This window comes from Dipteris shenzhenensis, chromosome 6 (genome assembly GCF_047967505.1).
Source record: "Dipteris shenzhenensis isolate YYH24624 ecotype China chromosome 6, Dip_SZ_1.0, whole genome shotgun sequence".
NCBI lineage: Eukaryota > Viridiplantae > Streptophyta > Polypodiopsida > Gleicheniales > Dipteridaceae > Dipteris > Dipteris shenzhenensis.
The window spans coordinates 57,496,595-57,522,327 of NC_141601.1; the positions used below are offsets into that span (position 1 = coordinate 57,496,595).

Genomic DNA, 25,733 nt, shown 5'->3' on the forward strand with positions numbered 1-25,733 from the left:
GGAGTTCAAACAAACACTCCATCCTCTCTAGGGGACCACTAATTACCAATATATTTAATGGAAGCTTTCTGAAGCACCTTACTGACATTATTTGGTATGCCTAGTTTATATTTGGATATACAAATCCTCTAGCCCTAGAAATGTATGGCACTACGCACTCCACAAAGCCACAAACAGAATGGCTAGGTTTTTAATAGTGCTGATTGTAGTATATTTTTGATTGCCTGTGAGTTTGTATGACCGGAATTATAAGCCACCTATATGGTTGTATTTGTATATTCCACTATTTGTGTTTGAAAATTGAATTGTGATATGATTGTCATTTTTAAATAGGAAGCAATTGATCCTATTTTACTCCAAATCATGCAATATAACATTCAAACCATGTCATTGGCACATGTAATCTGAATGCTCTCACAAACTATATAGATACCATTCTTCTGATTCAAGAACAAATGAAACTAGCGGTGATACACCTTAGATGAACAAATGGCTTACTTGCTAGGCATTAGGTGTGTCATGATTACATTGTATTCCTTACAATTTATTGGAATGCAGCAAGCCAATCATTTCCTAGCACGTGCTATCAGTGCTCCTTATAGCTGCAAATGATCTTTTGCAGTAAAGTATCTTATTAGATGGACAAACCACACCAAAAAAAAAAAACTCTGAAGGAGGGCCACTATATTAAAGCGTTCACTTAAAGGGTTTGATTCCATTCATCTCATGTGATGCTGAGAATATCGGGACAATCAGGTATCAATGCTCTTGAAAGGTTGTTCTAAAATACCTTTAGCACATCACAATCATGATTCCAAAAAGGTAGCCAGCTGTCATTATGGCTGGCTTGGAGGCATCTGCACAAAACAAAACATAATACGACACGAAAACATTCACAGCTGTGAGATTCTGAGTTATTTTGCTAAAACAGACGGTCGCTGCATCTCTCAGCAACAGAAGTTCTTCACAAAACATTTTCCCTTAGTGCTTTGACTTTTCTTTTTCATTTAAGCACCGTAAGGAAATAGAGAACAGAATAAATCAGGGGGATCACTCACATGGCTATAAATCATAGCTCATCCAACTTCCTTAAAATTGACTCAGCAAATTTTTGCTGTCTGCATTTGTAAAAGTTCGTGTTAGAATCTGTCATGCAATCAATGGACTGTGGTACCCAACTACAAAACCCTTTTTGCATGGTAGGATTCTAGGACTGCAATGCTGCTTCTTTTATTGAGTTTAAGGAACAAACCTCCTTGTATCGCTGGGCTATAAATACTTCAAGTTAAACGATGAGACTAGAGGTGCCATACAACAGAATCAACCACCTGACAATAATCAGAATCAACCACCTCACAATAATGTTGTGAAAAGTCACAGATGGTGCTACAGCTGATGGGGGTTGAGTTGTTCCTTTCGACTCTTGATGAGGTCTCATCTAGATGGCAACCGTGTGAGCTGGTCTTGACTCCTAACTTTGGCCACAAGTCAAAGGTGCTTGCTTGGAATTCTTGTAAAAGATCAGATCTGGGTTGGATGGTTTATAAACTAGCCTGTGTTAATGAATTGCTAATGTAATTACATCTGTGAATCTCAAAAACAGTACAATTTCTCAAACACCATATAGCATACCACACATTGTCCAGGTACGTTCTATGAGTATCCTATTATTTCCATTCTTTCACATACTGCATTAGCATATTTTTCTCCTCTTTCCAATATTAAAATCTAGAGGTTCTCTCTCTTTTCCTCTTTTTGTCATTCAAAATCCGTCTATTCCTCCTTCATAGAAAAGTTGTTTCTTTTGTTATCGCTGTTTACTTGTATCCTTTTCCTCCTCTTCCTTTCCATTCTCCTCTTTCCATATGGTAGCGGAATGTGATTTACTCATTAGATAAGAGAGGATTTCATTACAAGGTGCTCCACCCCTACATATGAAAGTCAGCACTACAGACACATACATTTCTTTTATACTGAAATCTATGTATGTTTCTATTACAAGAAGCAGTCCCCAAAGAGGGACATGCAATTACAATATCAGAAGATTTCAGTGCAAGATAAGTAAACAAAGTAATCTACCTGACAAACACACAGACAATCATCGAGAGACTGCTTGAGTTACATCCGGAAGTAGTGAAACTTGGAAAAAGTAGAATCTTTAAAGACTATGATTTCTATTTTTCCACAAAGTCTAGAGTCCCAATTGAAAAAGACCAAAATAGTGCCTCCATGGGTAGATCCGAAATAGCCAAAAAATCTTGCCAAAGCAAGCAATAGGAAACCAGGCTCGGAGACGCTAGTGTAGAAAAAGTAGAAAGTTGTGATTCATAGGGCAATGTCAGAAAAGGTGGAGCAAGGATTCCCTTGGAGCCAGACATCTGTGACAAAAAGCAGGAGCAATATGTCTACATGCTAGGAGTTGGCTAAATGGAATTATCCCAAGCATCACCTGCCATAGATGAATCCATTGACGAAGAGGAAGTTTGCAGGACCAAGGCTGCTGCAATCTTTTATGCGACCATTTGGCATTACAATTCATAGACCAAATCTGGTTCCCCTGATCTAAAATGCAAGGTGGTGGTGTCAACCTTGTATAAACTGGCCATGGGAACATCAGCCAACCGTAATGGATGAGTGCCAGAACCTTGCTGGTGTAGAGCCCAATTTGTAAGATGATAAGCTCTAGCTTTGGTACCGGTAAGAAACATTGAAGCATCTTGGAAAGAGAGTGCCATCGGGGTCGATAATGCATCCCCAAACCATATTGCCTGGCTGCCGATGGAAAGGATAATAATGTACCATCTTAATATAAAATAAGAGCACTTGGGTTCCTACAAGGCAAGGGGATGATCAAACACCTTTGACCAAAGCACACTCTCAGCACGCAAGAAATTTCCATCAAGAGGGTTGCAACCATGCCATTTGAGATGAGAGAATTTATTTCCAATCTGAGAACAGTCTTGAGATGAAAGGGAATATACCTAGATAAGTCTAGGCACATGCCCAAACTCATCCTCTAAAAACACAACATAGTGCAGTTTCAATCTCATGATAGTCACTCATGCAGTTTCAATCTCATGATTGTCACTCATGTAGTTTCAATCTCATGATTGTCAGTCATAAGGGTTGAAAACTATAAACTCCATCACGCATAGTAGCGGGGACTAGCTACTATGACATCCCCACTGACGTCATCAGCGCCCAACAGTGGGTGTAGACCATAGTATACACATATGCTCTCACACATACAAATCCATACACCCACACATACTTGAGAATCCATTTATAGAAAGTCTTCGTACTGAGTTTTTGTCGGCACTCCGGAGATGAAGGGCAGACTCAGCCATGACGAAGGCTAGCACTAAGGAGAAGGCTAATCAAAAGGTAGTCCAAAATCTCTTCATTCACGCTTCAACTGCTTGTGAAGACTAAACGATTTCATTTTAGTCTCTCCAGACTAGCATCTGAATCTAGCTGATAGGACAACGCACCACTTAAGATAGAAAGAATTATCACACTCAAAAGCTGAAAGGGCAGCCTTTAACTCTGCCATCAATATATCCCACAATGAAATCCCATTGAGTGGGATCCCAGTGCTCAAAAACATTAGTCAACTATGAAAGAAGGTGACGCATCATAGCAGCCCAAGGATGGTCACCCAACAAAAATCCAGCATCTTCCCCTTATGTGCAAAAATATGAATATGATTTCATGATGTATTCTGCTTTGAGCTTGCTCTCGCAGGTTTTTTTCTCTTACTATCAAATTTTGACAGTTGACTTTAGCATTAGCAACTGCTTTCGTCAGTCATGCAGGTAATTCTTCCCATAGTCATGAATTACTGCCCGCATGCGAGAGGCAAAAGCATTCCATGTATAATCAATTTGGCACTATTCCCAAGGAGGTGCAATGGCATTATCAAGCATTTTCTTATCACCATCATACTCCAAATAACTATTATTGACTATAAGGATCTTTTCTCTAGCAACCTGTAATGTGGCATCTTATGAAAAGACAACCTCAGCCATAAAGGAGCATGATCAGAATGGGGGAAGGCATACTCCACCCACATTTGGCAAGTAAGAGCATCATACTGCTGCACATTTACCATGTACCAACGGTCCAATCTTGCCCGATATGTAGACTGGGCATTATGCTGAAAACTGTATCCTGAAAGCATAGGCGTACTCCTTCCAAAGATCCGCAAGACTGAGTGGAGAGATTAATTAGGACCAATGTTGGTGCTCCAATGTCAACCGTGGGTGTTACTCTATGTATTATCCCCTTGTTGGGATGCATTATTAAAATCCTTTCAGGTAAATGCATGTTGCCCCTAGGGATATTGTTGCCTAGCCTCCCAAATTAATGCTCTTTGATAAGAAGATTGAGGTACATAAACCAAGGAAAATTCAAGTATTTCACCCTGAATAAGACACTGCATAATGATCCACTTGCCTTATCATTTAGAGCCACAAAAGGCTGAAGAGCGTGCCCACAAGAAAGGAAACACCTGAAAAAGAATGCTCTCCTGCATAAAAGATGTCATAACCAGCAAAGTGTCCTATCCTGCCCGCATACATATGCTGATTGTGCTCTTCAAAGCCACCATATCACGTTGCAAATCATTGACATATGCCCACACAAGCTTCCATTTCCGAGTGTCACATAAACCTTGTACATTGAAAGTCAAGCATTTTATTTGCTCAAGCATACTTACAGATATTTTATGCAACTATATACAGCTGAGAATCTCGCAAACAAACAGATCAAGACTGCATGCCCGAGGTACCATTTCATGTCCGAGGAGGTTCAGGTCTCCTAACATAGACATTTTCCTTGTGCGAAGTTTTAGTAAATTTCTTTTCCTTGGCTTTAGGCTGAGGCATAGAGGGCATTGAGCCAGATGCATTCCATTTAGAAGTAGCCTGAGCCTTTCTCCTAATGGAGACAATTTTCCTCAAAGTCTGCAAAGTTTCAGCAAAATTATTTTCCTTGCTGTTGTGTAGAGGGCATTGAGCCAGCGGCATTCCATTTAGAAGTAGCTTGAGCCTTTCTCTTATCATGTGCTACACTTGCTGGTTATTACCTTTATTTTTTGCACTCAAAGCATGCTCCTACAAAGAGACCCCATTTTAACTTATAAAAGGCACTCCCTGTAGCCACATTATTAACTGTAAGAGAGTAAGATTTTGGAGCGGGGACATACCGTGTCCACGAAATGCAAAATCTGTTGGAATTTCCATTTGGCCTAGGTGGACACATAATGAAGCTGCAATTTTCGGCAAGAGTGAAGCCAAGCATTGAGGAAAATCCACCACCTCCACCCAAAGCGGGCAATGATGCCTGATCAATGGTTTGGGATCTTGAGTAGGCAACTAGGGCAAAGCATGCACTATTTGCTGCCTATAAAAGAGCGAATAATGCTTCAATAACATTCGTTTATGTTGATCATCCGCCATAATAACTTCAAAAAAACATTTTGCTGCATAATGCACCTTACAAACAGAACAACCTCCCAACGTCCTTGTCAACCAATTGCCCACATTTGCTGCAACGGCATACGACCCGGGAAGAAAATAATCACAGTATGGTTAGCATATTCATGTATTGTATCCACTATTTCATCAACCTCCACTGTAGTTCCAACAGTAGAAGCAAGATCCGTCCAATGTTTGCGTCTGTCTTCAAAGCCTTCATGCATAACATTGAACACCAATTGAGCCTCATAAGAGGCATGAACAGGGTCATCTTAAACCATAGCCTGCTTTTGTTTCTTGTTCTGAGCCAATCTTTCTTTATTTAAAGTCTTGTCATATTCCTAAGCAGAGATCCTATTTGAACAAGAAGAAACTCCACGTATGCACTCCCTATAGGGCAAGTCTAGTAACCAAAGGGAGCCTTATGGACAAGCAGTAGAGGCTGTGAAAACAGCAAACGGAGAAGTATATAACAAGTGGGATACAACAAAAGGAAAGAGCAGACTAAAAATACAGAAAAGAGGTGTGTATTTGCAGAGAAATTGGAATCAAAGTTAGAGAGAGTGAAACCAGCCTCAACAACGTAAAGGGTGGGGGTGGTAGGATCCACTTAAATACAGCATACACAGTAAATAGACAAGGAAATATGCACCACAGGGGAGCTAGAGCGCTCCTACTCAGAAACAAGACAACGATTGGCCCCAAACGTTGGCGCCCCTTGCAGTATTTATTTAACATTCATTTGAAGCCAAGCGGCCGATTACAAAGGTCTGTGGGAAGCTGCACCATAGGCAAACCAACGCCCGCAGACTCAGAGTCCAGCCCACCCTGTAATTCGCTGCTCAACTTCAAACGATGAACGGCATCCAATCACTAGACAATCCTGTATCCTCAACCAACCAAAGCATGCAACAGAGACCCCAATAGCATCCACTGTCTGAACCACTCCTGCAATCGCACATCCAAGTGCCCAACCAGCCAAACACGGCTGAACAACTGCAAGACAAAGCCCTCAACAGCTGAACTCTGGTGCAATCAAACAACCAAACAGAGTTGCTTCAATCTATAGCCTCCCGGGCCACTGCCCAACATCATAAATCAACCCTTCTTCGTGAGGAAAGAAACCACAGGCTCCCTGCAATGGAACCACTGAAACCAACCTCAACAACGTAAAGAGTGGTAGGATCCACTTAAATACAGCATACACAGTAAATAGAAAGGTAAATATGCACCACAGCAAAAAATCACAGGGGAGCTAGAGAGCTCCTACTCAGAAACAAGACACCGATTGGCTCCAAACGCTGGCGCCCCTTGCGGCATTTATTTAACATTCATTTGAAGCCAAGCGGCTGATTACAAAGGTCTCTAGGAAGCTGCACCACAAGCAAACCAATGCCCGCAGACTCCCCGTCCAGCCCACCCTCTAATTCCCTGCTCAACTTCAAACGGTGAACGGCATCCAATCACTAGACAATCATGTATCCTCAGCGAACCAAAGCATGCAACAAAGACCCCAATAGCATCCACTGTCTGAACCACTCCTGCAATCGCACATCCAAGTGCCCAACCAGCCAAACACGGCTGAACAACTGCAAGACAAAGCCCTCAATAGCTGAACTCTGGTGCAATCAAACAACCAAACGCTTCCCAACAAGTTGCTTCAATCTATAGCCTCCTTGGCCACTACCTAGCAACATAAATCAACCCTTCTTCGTGAGGAAAGAAACCCAAATGCAATAACTAGCCAGCAACCAATCAGGGAACAGCAAAAATAGGCAAAGACAAGCCTTCTTCTATCCAGAATCCACAAAAGAAAGGTCACCTGGGCTGGAAAACCCTAGATCCTGCGGAGATCAGCCGATTCTGCCCTGGCACAACCCCAAGAGCAGCTTAGAAGCGAACACCCATGCTTGGAAAGTTACCAAAACTAGCCACAACACCCACAAAGCTCCAGAAATCAGGTTGAAATCTCCTGTAGAGCCTGAAAGCCTGAAAAAGCAAGTTGCAGTTCACCCGGAGCAGCCTGGTCAAGTCCCGAACTCCTGGAACAGCCCTAGAACCAATCGCAGGCACCTGGAACAGCCCGGAAGCAAATCGCAAACTAGAATAGACACCCTAGCAAAAATTGCCACCTGCAACAGGCTCTTGGATCAATTGCAATTTGCTCTGGCAGGACCTGGATCACCTGGAACTAGCCCTTGGATAAAAACAAATTTCCCTGGCAGGCCCTGGATCACCTAAAATTGGCCCCTGGGTAAAAACGAATTTTCCTGGCAGGCCCTGGATCACTTGAAACTGGCCCCTGGGTAAAACCGAATTTTCCTGACAGGCTCTGGATCACCTGGAACTGGCCCTTGGGTAAAAACAAATTTTCCTGGCAGGCTCTAGATCACCTGGAATTGGCCCTTGGGTAAAAACGACTTTTCCTCGCACGCTTTGGGTCACCTGGAACTAGCCCCTGGGTAAAAACGACTTTTCCTCGCAGGCTCTGGGTCACCTGGAACTGGCCCCTGGGTAAAAACGAATTTCCCTAGCAGGCCCTGGAACCTCCTGGTAAAAAGTGATTTGACTCTAGCAGCACTTGGTCGGCTCTGGTAGCTCCAAACTGATGATTTGGCTCCTCTGGAACTGATTTGGTCAACTGCCTCTACAAGAAGAGCTCCCCCTCCCCTGTTAAAGCCCTAGGCTCCAAAAAGCAGTGTTTTTTAATTGCACCACTCTTTTGGGCCCCCTGTTGCACACTTTGGCCGTAGGAATTAATTGCCTAGTAACTGGGCGCACATTCACTATTTCCAAGGGTCCACTAGGAATTTTAATTCCCGAAGTCCCGCCCCATGGCCGGACCCTCGCGCCCCAGAGGCTCAAGGTAGTCACGTGCAAATTACGGGAGTCGCAAATCAAAAGTCCCATAATTTCACGTCCTCGTGACAGACCCCCTTCTTGAAAGAAGGCAAACGTCCTTGATTGCCTGCAAAAGAAAACCATGTGGAAACACTACAATGACACTACAATGTTTGTTAGGCAAAAGACAAGCAAACATTCCACATACATGCTTACATGCACTCACAAACAATATGCTCCCCATGATGTCCGATCCACCTCACGTATGGCCATCCCTAAGGACCCACTGCCACTGGTACATCATGAGCATATGTAAACACTTTAATGCATGCACACAGATACTCACACTGTACTTCCCACGAATAGTTCATGCATGCTTTACCCACCTATGGCCATCTCTTCAGGCCCACACTAGTGGTACATCATGAACATCCGAAGTACCTAAGATATCAAATCCAAATCTGAGTGGACAGCCAACCATGCCGCCAATAGATCACCAACAGTGCATATATGATTTGTACAACTGCATATAACAAATACGTATAGCATTGCAAACCAAGCGAACTAGTATACCCACCGTGACTAGTACACCACATACGTATAGCATTGCAAACCAAGCAACTAGTATACCCACCGTGACTAGTACACCACATACATCGCGGCCAACGATGCACGACATAGACCACTTCCAGGAATTGGGGTTAAGGGGAACTAGAAGGTTGTGCCTATCTCTCTTTCTAGATCTGGCATACTATCCTTGGAAATCCAAGGGTGAGAGGCTAAGGTTGGACACAAAGAGATACTATCGGTTTGCTTCCCATGTGTCACCCTAGTGCTGAGGGCTATAGATCCTTAGGGGATTAGCAAGTACCTCTCTTCATTTTGCCAATGAAGTGTGCAGTGCCTTGCCAGATCTTTTGGGCCTCTCCGTAATCCCTAATGTAGTGTTGAATGGTCTCCCATTGTTTTGCGAGACATAATGGGCATTTGAATATGCAAGTCTGTCTTCAGGTGTTGCAAACCATCATCGGCATTGGGTGAAGAGAAAAGTACATGGAGATTTGTCCCCCTTCACCGCACAGTTTTTGCTCCAGTTGCCAGCCCCTTGTCTGCCTAAGCCCTTGCTCATCTCTCCATGGTTCAGTTCAATGAATGTCCATCAACAGATTTCCACTCAGCCCCACTTTTCTTAGCTCATCACTCATCTACTCGGCCACCTTTCGCTCATCTCATCACTCAACCACTCCACCTATTATGCTTTGTGCCTCTGCACTACACCTCTGCTACACCTTCATTCGATGAATTTCCATCCATGCACTTAGCCACACCATCACTGCTCTCTCTTGCCTCACCTCTCCTTAGCCTTGTCTGATCTTTTGTAGACATTCCACCTCTCCCTACCTCGCCTACACTAAGTTCTAGCTCACATAGTCATGAACTTCGGTCACCGGTGTTTTACTAGGATGTAGATCTAGATAGGGATTTTTCAATCTAGGGAGATCATCCTGTTACCACAATAGATGCAATAGCACTTACTATATTGCCTCACTCTCAACCCTTGGATTTGGTCTAGGAGATCCTTGCTAGTCTCACTGCATGGGTGATCCAAATGTACACACGCTATAGATGGGATTCATACGTTCTCCACTTAGATACTTTACATTTATACGGCACAACATCATTCACACCCTTATTGGCTACTCAAGACAGGATTCCAAGAGAGAGAGGGTGGAGCCATGTTTCATTTCTCACATACATTGTGGGAGCCTTCGTGGCATTTGTGACAATCACATTTATTTATATGAGGTTCTCACTGGAGGTTTATCTTGGAAATTTTGTATTTTGGTCATATTTAATAGAAAATGCTTCTCTTCGTTTCCCTTTTTTTTACCCCACATATATTGTGCGGGGCCTTTGTGGCAGTTATGATAAGCTCATTTATTTTATTTACATGATTTTTTACAAAAAGCTTCTCTTTGATTTTCCTTTTTAAAAGAGGAGGGGGGAGGGGGCCTAGCTAGCTACACCTTGAGACGTATAGTATTCAACATTCAAGATAGAAAAAGTAGCATTTACTCTACACTCCAAACCAAACAAAACGCCACGCTAGGAGAATCAAATAGCTTACTTTTTCTCTGTGAGCTTTCGATTTGGCCTACAATATTTCAAATAACCATCCCAAGGAACTTTCTTGATTCCGGCTCGTTTTGCTATCATACCACGAACTCTGCCAGAGGGAAAAAACTCATGGTGCAAAGTGTAAATGGTTTATTGCATTACAAATCTGATGGGCTGCTCTACAAATAACGCAAAGCTGTTTTACTAGATAAGCATAGCCTCTACAATTTTGATCATGCAAACTTTTACAACTAGCGAAACAATTTCACCGTTCAGCAAATTCGATAGGCGTCTCCGACGGCTGCAAAGTTTGAGGTTCAAGGTACCAAACATCGCAAACCACTGCCCAAGAGGTCATCAAACGTACTAGATGCATCGTGAAAGATTGCCTACAATGAACAGCAATGGAAACTTTAGCCCTAATACCAAGGTAGTATGTGTACCAATTGCTACATACCTTACCCTTAGTGGAACTTATCTGGTCAGATTTTAATTCCAATCAAAGTTTCTAACCATGCTGACCTTCCTAAACTCAACTGCAGTTACTCTAAATTAATGGTGGATATGGTTGCATGCACCCATACAAAAAACATGACAAAAGTGTACATTTCAAATAACCCAAGACCCAATTCAAGTGAAGAGCATCATGTTTTGAATCTGAGGAAAAAGTACAAGATTCTCACCTAATCTTTCCCCACGCTCCTGCGAGCTCCCTCCCTCCCCGTCGTGCCCGTCTACCCCCCCCTCGCTTTCTGCGCGGCCCCTCCCTCTCCCTCCGCTAGCTGCTGCCGCGCAGCCAGCCGCCCCCTCTCCGCCACGCTTCTCCTCCTCTCCGCCACGCTCCCCCTCCCCCTCTCCTCATCGCTCCTCCGCTCGTCGCTTCCCCCCTCTCCTCGCCACGCTCCTTCACCCCGCCCCGCCTCACTCCTCGCCACTCCGCTCCACTCACCCACCCCACCCCGCCTTATCCCGCTCCACTCCTCGTGCCTCGCCACCCGCCCGCTCGCTCACCTCACCACCGCTCCGCTCACCTAACCCACCCGCCTCACCCGCTCCGCTCCACGCCCCCACCCTCTCCGCTCACCTCACCCCCTCTCCACTCACCTCACCCGATCTCCACTCCACTCACCTCACCCCACCCTCGCCTCACCTCACCTCACCTTTTTTTTTTTTTTCCGCTTCGCTTCCCATTCCTCCCCCCTTCCTTTTCCTTTTCCTTCCCCACCTTGGGAGCTCGCAGTTAGTCAAGCGATATGGCGGCTACGTGCCCGCAACCGGTGGCCCAGACCGACCCCCCCCCTCCAACAGCCTATCGCGTCACATTGACAGAGCACCAGGTCTCCTTGGTGAAGCAGGCCGCCACGGACTTCTCCCAGACATCAGTTTATGGGAGGGTCATTGGCTACTCCCCTTCACGAGCAGACATCAAGGACTGGTTGCAGTCCACCCTCTACCTCGAGGACAGTCACATTGAGGAGGTTGCACTCATGGGACGTGGCATTTTCTGGCTTAAGCTCTCCTCAGCACAGGCTGCGAGCGACATGGTCAGACGATCCCCTACTTCTGTGGGTGGGAAGATCATTCTCATGGTCCCTTGGTACAGGGGCTTTAGTGTAGCGGACTTCGACGCCCGCTTTCGTATTCCTCGACACCTAGTTACCCTTATCTTCCCAGGTCTCGCAACCGAGCTTCGCCCTAATCAAGGACCTGGGGGCGCACTTTGATTGGCCTATGCAGGACACCTACATTGATGCGGCGGCAGCCCAAGGGGTGCCACGTGTCAAAGTGGCAGTCCTTGATCCACAGAGCATCCCCTCAGAGTTCGAGATAGAGACAGACACAGGTGTGGTGACGCAGCGCATTCTGGTCACTGGTCGCCCAAACCAGTGTCTGAGATGCCACGGCTTCGGGCACCAGGCTCGCTCATGTCCTCGCTTCACGGGTACGGAACCTCAGAAGACCCCCAGTCAGGCAGCTCAAGATACTTCGCTCCAGTCAGCGACATTCCCTCCAGAAGGGGAAAGCTGGACGGAAGTCAAACGAAAATGGAAGGGTAACAAAGCAGGCCCCAAAAAACCTTCCCAGCCACAGCAAGAGCCCCCTCACATGATCCCTACTCATCAGCAGCCCGGTAAGGGGAAGGAGAAGGGAAAGCAGAAGGTCAGCCAGCCTCCCCCTCATCCCGCCCTCCCCCTCAGCCCTCATCCCGCCCTCCCCCCCCCTCCCCCCTCCTCCTCGATTCTCCGACCCCCACCCCCTCCAGGTTCCCCCCCCCGGACCTGTGGTTTCCGCGCCACTCTCTTCCTCGAGCATGATACAGAAGGAATCCCCCCCTCCTCCACCTGCACCACCTGCAGCCCCAAAGCCAACACAGACCTCACCCTCGTCCATCCCTCCGGGCCCAACGGCGGGGATAGGCCCTTTCCCACACGTGGCCAGCACCCCTCCCTCCGGTTCAAACTCCTCATCTTCGTCCCCAAGCCCAAGGGCTGCTCCTAGAGCTCTTCCATTGGAGTTCTACTGAGCAGGTCCTTGGGACTACTTGGATGCAGCGGGTATTGGCTCCTTTCCCGCATGCCTAGACATCAGCATCTTCTTCCTCCGCAAGGGGACGGAGGGTAAGGTGTCCATTCTGGCTCCGCACGATGGTCCTAGCTATTCCTTCACTATGTCCAGTGAAGGGAGTGAGCAATGGACGAATGAAAATGTTTGGGAGACGATACGTGACCAGACCCAGGAGCAGGTGCAGGACTGGATTGGTAGCAGAGCAGCGGAGCTTCTTCAGCAGCAGTGGCAGGAGGGTGATGTTCGTCTGCGTTGGTGCCACAGCGCCAAACGTTTTCGACTCCTGGTCATTATTAGGCCACCGCTGGAGTGGGCCTACGCGGAAGGGCTTCGCCCCTGGAGGACTTCAGAGGTTGCGGGCTTCTACGGCATTTCCTTGGCAGGTACACTCGCTCGGTTCAGGGTAGACTGGTCCTTCTTGGAAGGTACACTCGCTCGGTTCGGTTTCCCGGACGAGTGGATCAGAGGTATTGCTAGCCTTTACAGATCGGCCTCCAGTCGGGTTATCATTAGCGGCAGGATGGGGGAGAGATTCACACGCGAGCGCTCGGTGCGTCAGGGCTGTCCATTAGCGCCTTACCTCTTCCTATTTTTTGCGGAGGCCATGACACACTTCCTTCGATCTCGTACCACTGGTCTTCGCGGGATGCGTCTCCCTATTCGAGAGGATGCCGAGTTGCTGGACTCCGAGTATGCAGACGACACAGCCCTATATGTGCAGGATGATGTCGAGTCACTGGAGCGAGTGAGGCTATCCCTGGAGATTTTTTGCCTTGCGGCTGGGGCGAAAATCAACTGGCATAAGTCAGTTGGTTTTCTTACAGATCCGGGAGCCAGCTCACAGTGGGGTATTTTCTTGGGGTTTCGCTGGATCCCTAGAGGACAGACGACACGTTACCTGGGATTCCAGGTAGGCCTGGACATCACACCGGCTTAGCAGTTCTTGCCGGTCCTAGCCTCCATACGACGGAAGCTTGCTTTCTGGAGCACGGCTCGGCTTTCCTTGGCAGGCAGGGCCCTTGTGGTCAACCAGGTCCTTGCCACTGCTTGGTATGTGGCCTCTTGTTGGTTATTTTCGAGGTCTTGTGTAGCCCAGCTGAGGAGACTGGTGCGGAACTTCCTATGGTCTGGTTCAGACGGTTCCGGCACCGCCAGAGCTAGGGTCGCCTGGCAGACGGTCATTCTCCCCCAGGCAGAGGGCGGCCTTGGCATCATAGATCCAGAGCTGCAGAGTTAGGCACTTCTTGGCAAGCTAGTCATCCGCGGTCTGACCCCAGGAGGACAGACGTGGAAGCTCTTGCTACAGCATGGTCTCAGTGGGTGTACTCCCCAGAGAGGGGGTGTTTGGCAGCCTTCTATTTGATGGATCTTCACTTCAGCTCCTTTGACTCAGCCCCGTTCCCCCTTCCTCTGTAGCCTCATTTCGGTTTGGAGGAAGTTGCGACACAGCCTTTCCCAGGTTCCCCCTAGCTGCCGAGAGGAGACAGACAGACAGCCCTTGATCTGGAGCAGCCAGGTGACAGATGATACAGGTCGTCAGCTTGGAGAGAGATCCCATATCTCTTGGGCGCTCAGGGCGCATGGGCCCGCGCGCTTGTTTCAGGTTTGGAGGGACGTCTACAGTCGGATGAGCCCAGGCGAGCTGGCAGCAGCAGTAGGTACGGCACGTGGGATCCAGGCTCGGCGAGCGGAGATTGATGCTGCCATCCCTGCAGGTTGGAGGATTCCCGTAGGCATCGGACAGCTCTTCCTGGGAGATGAGAGGTGGCTAGGATTGTTCACTCCACGAGGCATTCCTTTGGTGGTGGCAGGCCTCTTCTCGGATTCTTCGGTACATTTCTTCTCCATCACTGATGACAGTCGCCTACAGAGCAGAGAGGCCATGATCGACCCCCAGCTTCCCTGGCAGCACCTTCGCATTGTAGGGCTGCAAGGGAAGACTTGGCACATAGAGCCCCTGATTATGCAGGACCAGGATTGGAGACTCTGGATATGGGAGGGCCGTTCCTTGTCAGAGGTGGAGTGGGACCCAGGGGAGTGGCTTTGGCCACCGTCGGAGACCTCAGAGAACCCTACCCCCTTCTTTTCTTACAGTGCACGCACGGGTCGGCGTGCTCTTGGGGCTCTCTAGCGTGGGTTACCCACACAGGCACATAGGTGGTATGCCCAGGGGATATCCGTGGTCTTTCTTCGCACTTTCTGGAAGGCTCTTTGGGCTAGTTGGCGTCCGAGGAAGATCTCCTATTTCCTTTGGATGGTGGCACAAGGGGCTTCCAGTTGGTAGCTGGCTGAGACAGATGGGGCAGGAGGGGCATTGCCAGATGTGTCTTCAGGAGGAGTCCCTGAAGCATTGCCTTTGGAGCTGCTCGCACGCGCAGACGGTTTGGAAGGGAATCATGGGGATCTTAGCTAGGGCTACACCCGAGCTAGGACCGATCACTTGGGGAGCCGTTTGTTGGTGCAGCACTGAGCCGGGACATCACTTGGCCTATGAGTTCTCTAGACAGGATCCCGTCTTTTTCATCACGCAGGCCACTTGGGCATACATGGACAGCTTCCCATGGCATTTGACAAAGACAGATGCAGGAGCGATGCCTCGGCACCCAGTTTGGGAGATCATAGGGAGCATCACAAGCTGGCATATCTGGACTTCCAGATGCGCACAGACTGTAGGAGCTCACACTTCTTCTACTACCCAGACCCTCGCAGATATCTGGAGCACGATCATTCACACGCTCAAGGGTCAGTGGGATCAGATTCAAGGAGAGTCCCGAGCAGGGAAGGAAAAGAGACGACGTTTCCTTCGCGACTGGGACCACCGGGAGTTATTCTTCCAGCACTCCACTCAGAGTCTTCAATGGCATTACGCCCCTCCTCCGTGGCTGTTTGTCCACTCTCCGATGATTATGTCCTAGGAGGCTTGTATTTAGCATTTTGACTTCTCGGGCTGAATCCGTTTTGTGATTACAGCCCGTTGGCCTTCAGGCCTTCTTGTACTCTCGCTTTTAAGACAGAGGGTCACACACAGATCACACACTTTAGAGTCAGAGCCCGACCGACGGGGGTCATAGTAGCCCTGGTCAGACGCAGAGCTACGACCGGGGGGCGTGTCAGGACCGCACCTCTGAGTGGCTGACAGCACTCTATTGCCGACTTCATGCCTCCACTGCCTCATCCATCCTGATATCTTGCTGCTGCCGATGATGATGAGGATATTGATGACGATGCTGAGACTGATATATAGTCGACCATCGACATTACTATGTTGTACTTAGGACTTAGTACTGCCATTCTGCATTTTTTGCATTTTGCATTGGTATGGATGCTCGTTTAGTAGCTCCACTACCACAGCTTGTTGTATCAGGATTTTCACAGTCTCATAGACCCATCGGTCTTCCAAAGACTTTAATAAACTTTCTTTCTTTCTTTCTTTAAAACACATGAGCCGTAACTTAATAACTTCTTTAAAAATTAATTCTTTAGCATGGCACATTAATCTTGTGCAGGCTGAAAATTGTGGAATTGCCATGGCAAGAAGTTGTCTTTTAACAAGCCATTAAGCTCACAATTAGGAGACAGATGGTATGTATACACAGTGAGAGAAACACACAAAACTAAATAATTCTAGAACTATGTAGACAAAAATTAGAGTTTCCATTACAACAGATGATGTGGAAATGTCAAGTGGTAGGCCAAAAGACTTTACTAGCCCATGAAATCACAAGTTGCCCTAGCTAAGCTAAACTAATGTCAGATTTTAAAAATAACCATTGGTTGATCCCAAAATGACACAAGAAGTATGGAAGTTGACCATTAACTCCTAATACTAGAAAGACTTGCACATTCAATTTCTATAGTCCCTTCCTACTCACATCTTTTCATTCGTTTAGGGGTGCAACAATCATAGGAAAGTCATTCTCCAGGAGAAGTCCGAAAGAGGAGAGACAGAGGGATGCAGACAACACATGATGGTGTCGAGACCGTGAGATAGGGGGACAAAACTAATTGAGGATGGCGGTGTGGAACTGCAATGGCACCTTGTGGTCTGTTTACCCAGGGGGTTTCTCAGACACCTACACAATAGAGAGATTGTCACATGAAAGTCCAGAGAGAGGACTAGCTAGTCACAGGGTACACTTGGGAGTCCGCCTAAAGGCAAGAGACAAGGAGAGAGAGAGTGGGGTACAGTGCTCTGTAGGTATGGCAGCTGTTTTCAAATCACATCTGAAACCACTTATCTCTGTGATGCAGAAGGAGAAGCACGCATGGCACGTGGGTGCAAGTTCTGCCGCCTGATACATGACTAATCGTCATTGCAGTATGCTACTTCACCTGAATACTTAATCACGTGTGCATGAGGTCCCAATAGAGGGTCAAAGTCCATAAGAGACGATCTATGATGTAGGTAGGGGGGTCCTCCTCTTAGATGACTCCAACGCACATACACGGAGCAGACAGGTGGGATTACTAGATTTTGAGTCGGATCCCCTTGAAGTACCAGAGATAGACTCAACAAAGCTTGGGATAGTGACACTCAGAGGATTTGCCTCGAGCGCGTCAATTCTAATGCATGCATGTAGCTTGCTTGAAAGTTGAAGGCAAGGCACCAGGATGTTGGTGCGCAAAGGTACCTTGAGGGTGCACGAGGTGTGGACCTATGGCATTATGCCTTTGACAGATAATGATTGGGATATGGAGGGGCAGTCCTCCCAGGATAAGCAAAAAGAGCAATCTATGCATGGGGGAGCCTCCCAGGATGACCAAAATGTTGAGGCATAGCAAGCTGTAAATTCTTTTGGTGTGAGTGCCTCTCATTTAAAGGGGTAAATAGAGGCTGAGGATGCAAAGGATATGTTTAAGGCACAGTTAATGAGCATTGTGGGAACACTCACATAGCTCATGCAAGCACCCAAGGTTCTTTGAGGTCTAAGGAGAAAAAGAAGCATTCTCATGCAGGGGAGCCTAGTGGGGTTCAAAAACAGACACTTGGTGTGATGCCATTGGATGGACGGCCTCCAATAATGCCAAATATACAGGGAGTTCTAGGGCAGCAGCCCTTTCAAGGTCCTGGTATGGCTATGCATGGCCAAGGGACTGATTTTCAGAATTTAAATCAAGGGCAGCAAGCCTTTCCCCAACCCTTTATGCATCCAGAGTATTTTGGTGAGGGTTCAGCATTTCAAGCAATGGCTAGTCAAGCTAATGATGGTCAAGGAATGCTTGGAAATTACCCTGTTGGTTTTCAGCCTGGAATGCAAGGGAGATGCAAGGAAATGTATCTGGGGGTATGCAGCTTGCAATGCCATCATGTATGGCAATATTGGCATGCAGCCAGGAATGCAAAGTGGAAGGTCAGAGACCTTTGGAGCTCCTACAGGTATGTTTGGTATGCCTGGGGCTAGTTTGACAAACCCCCTAAAGGGTAGTGGCAGTGTAGGACAGGCTGGAGGGAATGCAATGCAACCTCCATTTTTGCAGCCACCTTTGTATGACAATCTGAAACCCAAAGGAAAGGTCAAAGATTACAAGGGGTGGACACATTTGCTGCTCCACAATAGAGCACCTACGAGTTGGGTTCAGTTTAAGCAGGTGTTTTCAGCTCCCTGGTTGACCACTACCTTTGAGGTAGATGTTATGACAGCATGGCACAAGTTAGATGCAGCCAACTATCATAACTTGGAAGAATACAATAAAAAGTTTGGGAAGCCCTTTTGCCGGTCAGATCTTATCAGCATGTGCCCTTGTCAGAACAGATTGAAAAATATGGTTGTGGGCTGTCAAAGGCAATTAGGGACTACTGCACTAAAACGAGGGTCACCAACATGTTTGAGAATGCTACTACAGCTGATGCACTGCTGTTAGGAAAGACCAGCGGGTATAAAAGCAGTAATCTGAGAATTTCAAGAAGCCAGGGAATGCTCCCAAGCCTCCTTTTAACAAAGGGAAGAAGCGTGATAGGCCAGGCTCCAATTGGTTGTCATGTGAGGAAAGGAAAGCCTTGATGGAGGCTAATAAATGCTTTCACTGTAAAGAAGAGGGCCATGTGGCACGGGATTGCACAAAATGCAAGATTCAAGAGAAAGTGAATGATAGGGAATAGCAAAAAGGCAAGAAGCCTGAACCATCTGCAAGGTTAATGCCTGATGTTATCAGTGAGTAGCCTAATGGCGATGCTAAGGAGCTTTGCATGGCATGGGGCAAAGTGAGGGATTAGATGACATTGATTTTCTTCTACCTAGGTGCTCATGCAAATTTTCTCTCTCCAGAATTGGTAGGCAAACTTGGAATCCATACAGAGGAGATGCAGCCTATGGGTGAGGCAGGCTTGGCTTGTCCTACGTTTAGCACTCCAGCTATCCCTATCGTTGGAAAGCTCCGCTTGCATTTACAGAGCTTTGTGGACAGCGAGGAGTTTTTAGGAAGTCTGTTAGTGCCCTGCAAGTGGCAGATTTATTTGTATGTCATATATTTCGTTTGCATGGGTTACCTGGATCCATAGTATCAAACATGATAGCACTTGCGAGGGCTAACATCCGCCAAGCTATGGATAGAGCTAAGATGTATGCGGATGAAAATAGATCTTTTAGATAGTTTAAGGAAGGAGAACTAATTTTTCTCAGAGTTCCTTCACACTCCAAGTCTTAGGACTACAAAGGAGTGTGCTAAGTTGTCACCCCAATTTTGTGGGAAGGGGTTAATTCTAAAAAAAATAGGCAAGGTAGCCTATGGATTGGAGTTACCACGGTCCACAAGGTTGTAAGGTGCACCAATGTTTCATGTTTCTAATTTAGAATGGTTTTTGCACCTAAGTGCCTTACTAATCGAGGATATTGTTTTGCTTCAGGAGAGAGAGAATAACGCAAGGCACAAACCAACAAGAATCTTAAACCAAGGAACAACGCAAGTACGTAATCAAAAGATACCCATGGTGTTGGTTGCATGGCATGGTTTACCTCTATCTAAGGTGACTTGGGAATACGCCTATAAGGTGCGGAGAGCATTCCCAAATTTCATCATCGAGGACACTAATACCTAAAGAGTGAAGGAATGCTAGCTCAAGCTGAGGCAACATGATCTTAGAAGGGTCAGCCAGCATTTTTCCCTTTAGAGAACCGAAAATTGTAATTAACGTGTGGTGCGTCTCATGTATTATAGTTGAAGGGGTTAATGTCAAGGCCGTCAAATAGGGTCGTTTGCATGACTAGGTGGGTCTAAAGGCCAAAGGCCTAGGTGTTCCTAATTACAAATTGTGCCTAGGGGCAAATGGTCTTAAGGAATCCCAAGAAGGGGTAAAAGAGGCACCTACGTGGAGCCTTGATGAATGAACATGTGGCATTCTAGGCCCATTTACAGAAATGGGGGACTCGGCAAAAAAAACGGCTGGTGGGCAAAAATGGATGTGATGTCTTATATTGAGTTGCGACTGCAGAGCATGGCTTAGAGGAAAAATGCCATGATGTTCCTTTGGTTGTGCAAAACGTGGTTTGGGTTTTGTCACTCGTAGGCATAATAAGGAAGTATGACGTTGTGATGCAGCAATGATGGCACCGTAATTTGGGCCAGAACTTGCTATGCCTAAGTCTAGTCTCCTTTAATCTCACACCTCTACAAAATAGGAGCATGGTCTTAAATCTGATACCCTCCCAATCAATGTGGGCTCCTCTATGTGAAAACTTGTAATCACCTACGTGAAAACTTGTGGTCACCTACTGTTGAGAACCATGTCCAACATCAAGCTACGTGATTTTAATCATAGTCTTGTGACCTCCTAAACAAAGTGCAGCGCATTGGTGGTCTAGTAATCAATGATCCGACTCATGTCTAAATACCCGTGAGCACATGAATGCCACTTCAAAGGGATAGATGACAATGGAAGATTACCACATCTTTGGTGGGCTGGAAGATGATAGAAGATACCCCATCTTTGTAGGTGGAAACATGATGGAAGACAACAGCGAACTTCGTAGGTTTGGGTGAGTTAAGAGGCTTGGAAGATGAAATGCCATACCAACACATTGTGCACCTTCTCCAAGTCATAAAGAAACCCCTATGAGTGGCCATCCTTTGCCCTCCAAGGTTAGTACTAACTATAGCAATTGCTGCATGTCTTAGCAAGAAGACTAGGTGGAGCTCTCCTACCTACTGCACCTTTCTTCTCCACTAGACTCTGTTCTTAGTTGCCTCTCCATCGGGTCCTTCTTGGCCATGTAGCCCTTACCGTACACAAAACCTTCATAACGCCTGCACATCATCCTCCCACCCTTGTGCACTTATCGCCTGCCATGCATAATCATCCTCCCCTATTCCTGCAGATCTCCTTTTCAATGCAGAAATCCTCCCCACCCTTGCACAATCCTCCTCCCCCACCTGGGGGTAGGGCAATCCTCCTCCCCCATCTGGATGTATGTAAGACATGTGTCATAGTATCACCATCCACCTAGGGCAGCTTGTGAGAGAAAAAGTGTCAGATGCCTGAACGACATAGAGAGCGCATAACAGTAGAAAGTACACACAACAGTGCAGTTTTCCCAAGATGAGACTAGTGCTGAGAAGTAGACACATGGTAAAAGACTGACAGAAAACAAGACCATTTGTGTGCCCCAATATGCAATATACATCTCTTTACCTTATACAGTGTTGGCAACCTCATAGCGCAACCCTACTCATCCCACAATCTCCTCTACCAATGCTCACAATGTGTGACTGCACCATGCCCATTAGCATAGAATAGAAAATCAATACTCACAATACAAGACTGCTAACTTAACAGTTTATATTCCCACTCTGCTCGCATTAGGCTATGTAAGATATGACCCATGACTCCAACATCCTTTTATCTTCTTTTATTGCGAATCTTATACATAGACTCGTCCCATGAATGAAACTTGTGTCTTCAGATTGATGGATGAAACCTTGGTGTTTAGGCCAGTTAAACTAAAGTACTACATGGAATTGTAATGAATGACACACAAAAACCATATATTGCATACACCATTATCAAATCCATTTGATATATCACAGGACCTGCAATAAAGTACTATTAAAAGACCAAATGACAGGCACAGCAAAACGTACTTCTTGCTGTTCCAGAAGGCATCAACAAATATCTTATTATACTTAATAGCAATAGGACAAACAGCGCATCCCAGCTCAAAGGCACCCTGCAAACAAGAGACAACAAAACAGCTTTACATTAATAGAAGGGTCAAAATTTTAGAACTTTGTCTCAGCAGTTTAAAAAAAACAAGCTAAATTGTCTATGGATGCCATCTAATCAAAGAAAATGAAATGAAATTACAAATATCATCTCCGTAGAACCAAACATCTGCATCTCAGCATCTCTTAATGTGAACAAACACACCGATTATAGAAAATAATATAGTCAAATCTACAGTCACTCTCTTTCACTTCAGGTGGTGATTGGATGGACAGTACTTGGGTGGATCTTTACCTCAGTCCATCTCAAGGTTCCATTCTCCCCCGATCCTGAAAGATTGGGGCAGCTTTAGGATTAATCTTCGCAGAATCCCTCCCTCTTCTCTAGAAGAGATTCACAGGCAGCCTATCATACGGAATGACAACATACTTGATGATCATGGCAAACCTTTTCGTAGTTCTGGGTTATGTGCAATGGTCTAGATGGGAGAGAGGATCCACTTTCTCTGTGGGCTCATCGAAGGATTTCAAAAACCTTCCAGATGATTGTTGGGTCATGTGGAGCATTGTTTCTTGACTTCAGGTTGGTACCTAGACCCAAGCCCGTAACACATTCCCTGGGTTCATGGAGGATTTGGCTTTATGGAGGTGTCCCCATAAAGTATTAGCAGTGGGACCCTTGGGAGTGGATTGATGCAGGGAACCATGCGTAGAGCCTCCCTATCTTTCGCTACACAGTTAGCAATGCCAAGACATTTCAGCTCAGTCTTACGGGATGGAAGCCAACCAAAGCTCCTCCAGAGGGAGAATTTTCAAATTTCTCTAGACTTGCAGAAATCCTTTTGGAGAAGACTCTGGAGGGATTGCACTGAACTTGTGGAGGTCCGTGTTTAAATCAGCCCCTACTTTTCCTCACTGCCTTTTTGTTGAGGAGTCCATTCAGCATTAAGATAATCTAGAAGGGGATTGCTACACTTTTGAGTACTTTTGTTCCCTCCCCCTTCTTCATAGCCTAGGGCTTGATGGCTTGGTTCTCCTTTTTGAGGCATCATATCTTTTATGAGAGGCAAGGCCACTCTTGGGCTCTTTCGGCCCAAGGACACTTAGTTGAGTCAGCTCTTTGGATGATGTTCACCATTCTCCTAAAAGACCTGCACATGCCGCAGTGGATAGATCTTAGCATTTAAGCATGGCGCATATGGAGACCCACCTGCACGGAGGCACTCGATGGCTCACCTAGGTCCACCCTTCTCACACATTGGGTCATGATGCTTTGGTTTCAGTATGTAGGGGTCTTCCCGCAAGGCCTTTGCCAGGAGGACTATCTCGCTCAGGGCCACTCCATTTTTCTCAGAGTCCACCATAGGTTTGAGGTGGCATTTTCAACCTCAACCTTGGTGCTTTCTAGCTCTTCTTAATGAGCGGGTTGTTTACCCAGTCAGTGTATTTTGTTTTTCATGCTATGCATGAGGTACTTTTCCCATGAACATTGCTCTTGGGTTGTTAATACTTAATAGTCTTTCCATTTAAAAAAAAATCTACAGTCACTTTTGCAATTAGATAAATAAGCAATATCGAAATCTTAGGTACAAAATCCAGAGTCACTCTTGCAATTAGATAAATAGGCAATAATGAACGCTTAGGTACAAAATCCATGAAGTCTAGGCCTAGTACCACCACTTCATGATTTGCAATGTCATGCAAACTCTTCTTGAGGAAATCCCATAGATCTCTATTGATAGACTTTAGCTATGACCTTCTAAACTCAATTTCAGAATTGTGGTGTTTCAAAGATATCCAAGAATTTGGTACGGCTATAACCGTCATCCAGCCTTTCCTAACCTCATCTGAGCAAGGGAGATCTTGATTTCCCAATTGACCAGCAGGTGGTTTAGAGATTACGATCCTAGCCATGAGGTTAGAATAGCTCGAGGATCTTCAAGACTGCTTTTGTCAAAAGGAGTTTCTTCCTCAAGGAGTGGGGACATTGTCCCTTCTTCTTGTAGGTCATATAGGTTTGAGGTGGCACTCTCAGCCTCAGCCCTGGATCTTTACGGGGATTTTTGATGAGTAGGCTTGATCCTCTTGAGTTTTTGTTCTCGAAGCATTACAGAAAACGAGACATGGCCTTCTATACAGAGTCACATTAGAGCGCCAAGAGCCCTTTGACAGTGCTCAATGGATACACATGGGAGACTGCCTACAGGGACGAGACATGTGTAGTACATGGATCAAGAGTGGTGGCTGTACTACACAGATTATCCCTCATTGACACAATCTCTGTCAAGAGATGAGATATACATGCCATGTTTCTATGGGCTCAGATGCGATGCCCTTCCCGGGAGACCTCTTCATTGTAGTATGTTACTCCACCCCTGAGACCTCACACTTTGCTGGAGACCTATGGGAGGAGGCTAAGACTTCACCATATGCAGCACTCTACCTGGATATCATAGGCGTTATCAGGGTATACAAGCAGACTCCAATCAGAGCATGAGTTTTTTCTAGCCAGACAGACTCACTCAGAGCACAATTACTGAGTTTTTCCACCCAGACTGCACAGACTAGAAGGGCTCAAAGAGACAGCACATCCGAGGACCAGAGCGCGAGACACGTCAAACTCGCCAGCAAGTTGAGACACAGATCATACTAGGGGACTTTCCTTTGATGCTCACCAGATCAGAGGCACAACTGCTGGGAGTGTACGTGGCAATTGGTCGACGCAGGATAGAAGGTATGAAGTGCATCCAAGTGTCAATAGAGGCCCATTGTTGAGGATGAGAGTATGACCACATGTAAGAGGATTTGAATCAAGGAGCTGGCGAGAGCAGCCTGCACCCCCCTGTGTCCCAATTAAAGGCTCGAGCTCGTCTATATAGAGGCCAAAAAGGTTGGTGATAATGGACAACCTTGTTTGCCCAATAGTGCTCATGATCTCCTCTATCCACCTTGCACTTCTCTGAACCCTGCCTGGGACTCTCTCATAGAGTGCCACGACTACCCAAATGATTTCCCGACCATACCTAGCTCTTGCAAACGTCTGATGAAGCGAGCTCTCAGCAATGTTCAATAGCTTTGCAGAAATCCACAAAATAGCAACAAACCCTTTATCTCCATGCTCTGTTCTCATCTATGACACCTATGAGTGTATGTGATCTAGAGTCCCGTGATGGGCCCGGAAGCATGTTTGTCCCTCGGCCCTGAGTCCGTGAAGCTTTGCAAACTAGCTAACCTCTGTGTCAAGCACTAATGCATAGATCTTGGACATGCCATGCAACCAATCATAATGGCCCTATAGTTTTCCAAGCTCATGGGAACCCTTGCCTTGTGAATGGGAGTGATGGTGTTAAGGGTCTAGGTGTGAGGGAAACTAGTGCAGACCGCTTCATTAAAAAGCTTTGCTAAGATCGGGGCAAGGTATTTCTTCCATATGCAATGAATTCAATACCTAGTCCTTCATGATCTTTAGCTCGGCCATTATGGAGCTGCAAAGTTGCACGTTTGACACAGCTAGCTATGAAAGAGAGCAAGAAGTAGGACAACGTAAATGTCAGGGGCCAAATGATGGCTTGTGAG

General features: G+C 46.3%; 1 protein-coding gene across 4 annotated transcripts in view; it reads right to left on the reverse strand.

Moving 5' to 3' along the window:
• Positions 1-482: 482 nt before the first annotated feature.
• The window catches only part of LOC147901405 (glycerol-3-phosphate acyltransferase 9-like), an 89,019-nt gene continuing 63,768 nt past the window's right edge, over positions 483-25,733 (reverse strand). For 3 of the 4 annotated variants that reach the window (XM_087375535.1, XM_087375539.1, XM_087375534.1), the window contains exons 11-15: positions 22,077-22,162; positions 10,706-10,825; positions 10,447-10,545; positions 1,059-1,118; positions 483-857 (exon numbers count right to left, since the gene is read on the reverse strand). In XM_087375535.1, coding sequence (XP_087231661.1) covers positions 1,070-1,118; positions 10,447-10,545; positions 10,706-10,825; positions 22,077-22,162 — 354 coding nt within the window. In that variant the 3' untranslated portion in view covers positions 483-857; positions 1,059-1,069. Of the gene's footprint in view, positions 858-1,058; positions 1,119-10,442; positions 10,546-10,705; positions 10,826-22,076; positions 22,163-25,733 lie in introns of those variants that run through there. The other variant, XM_087375540.1, reaches the window with a different exon arrangement.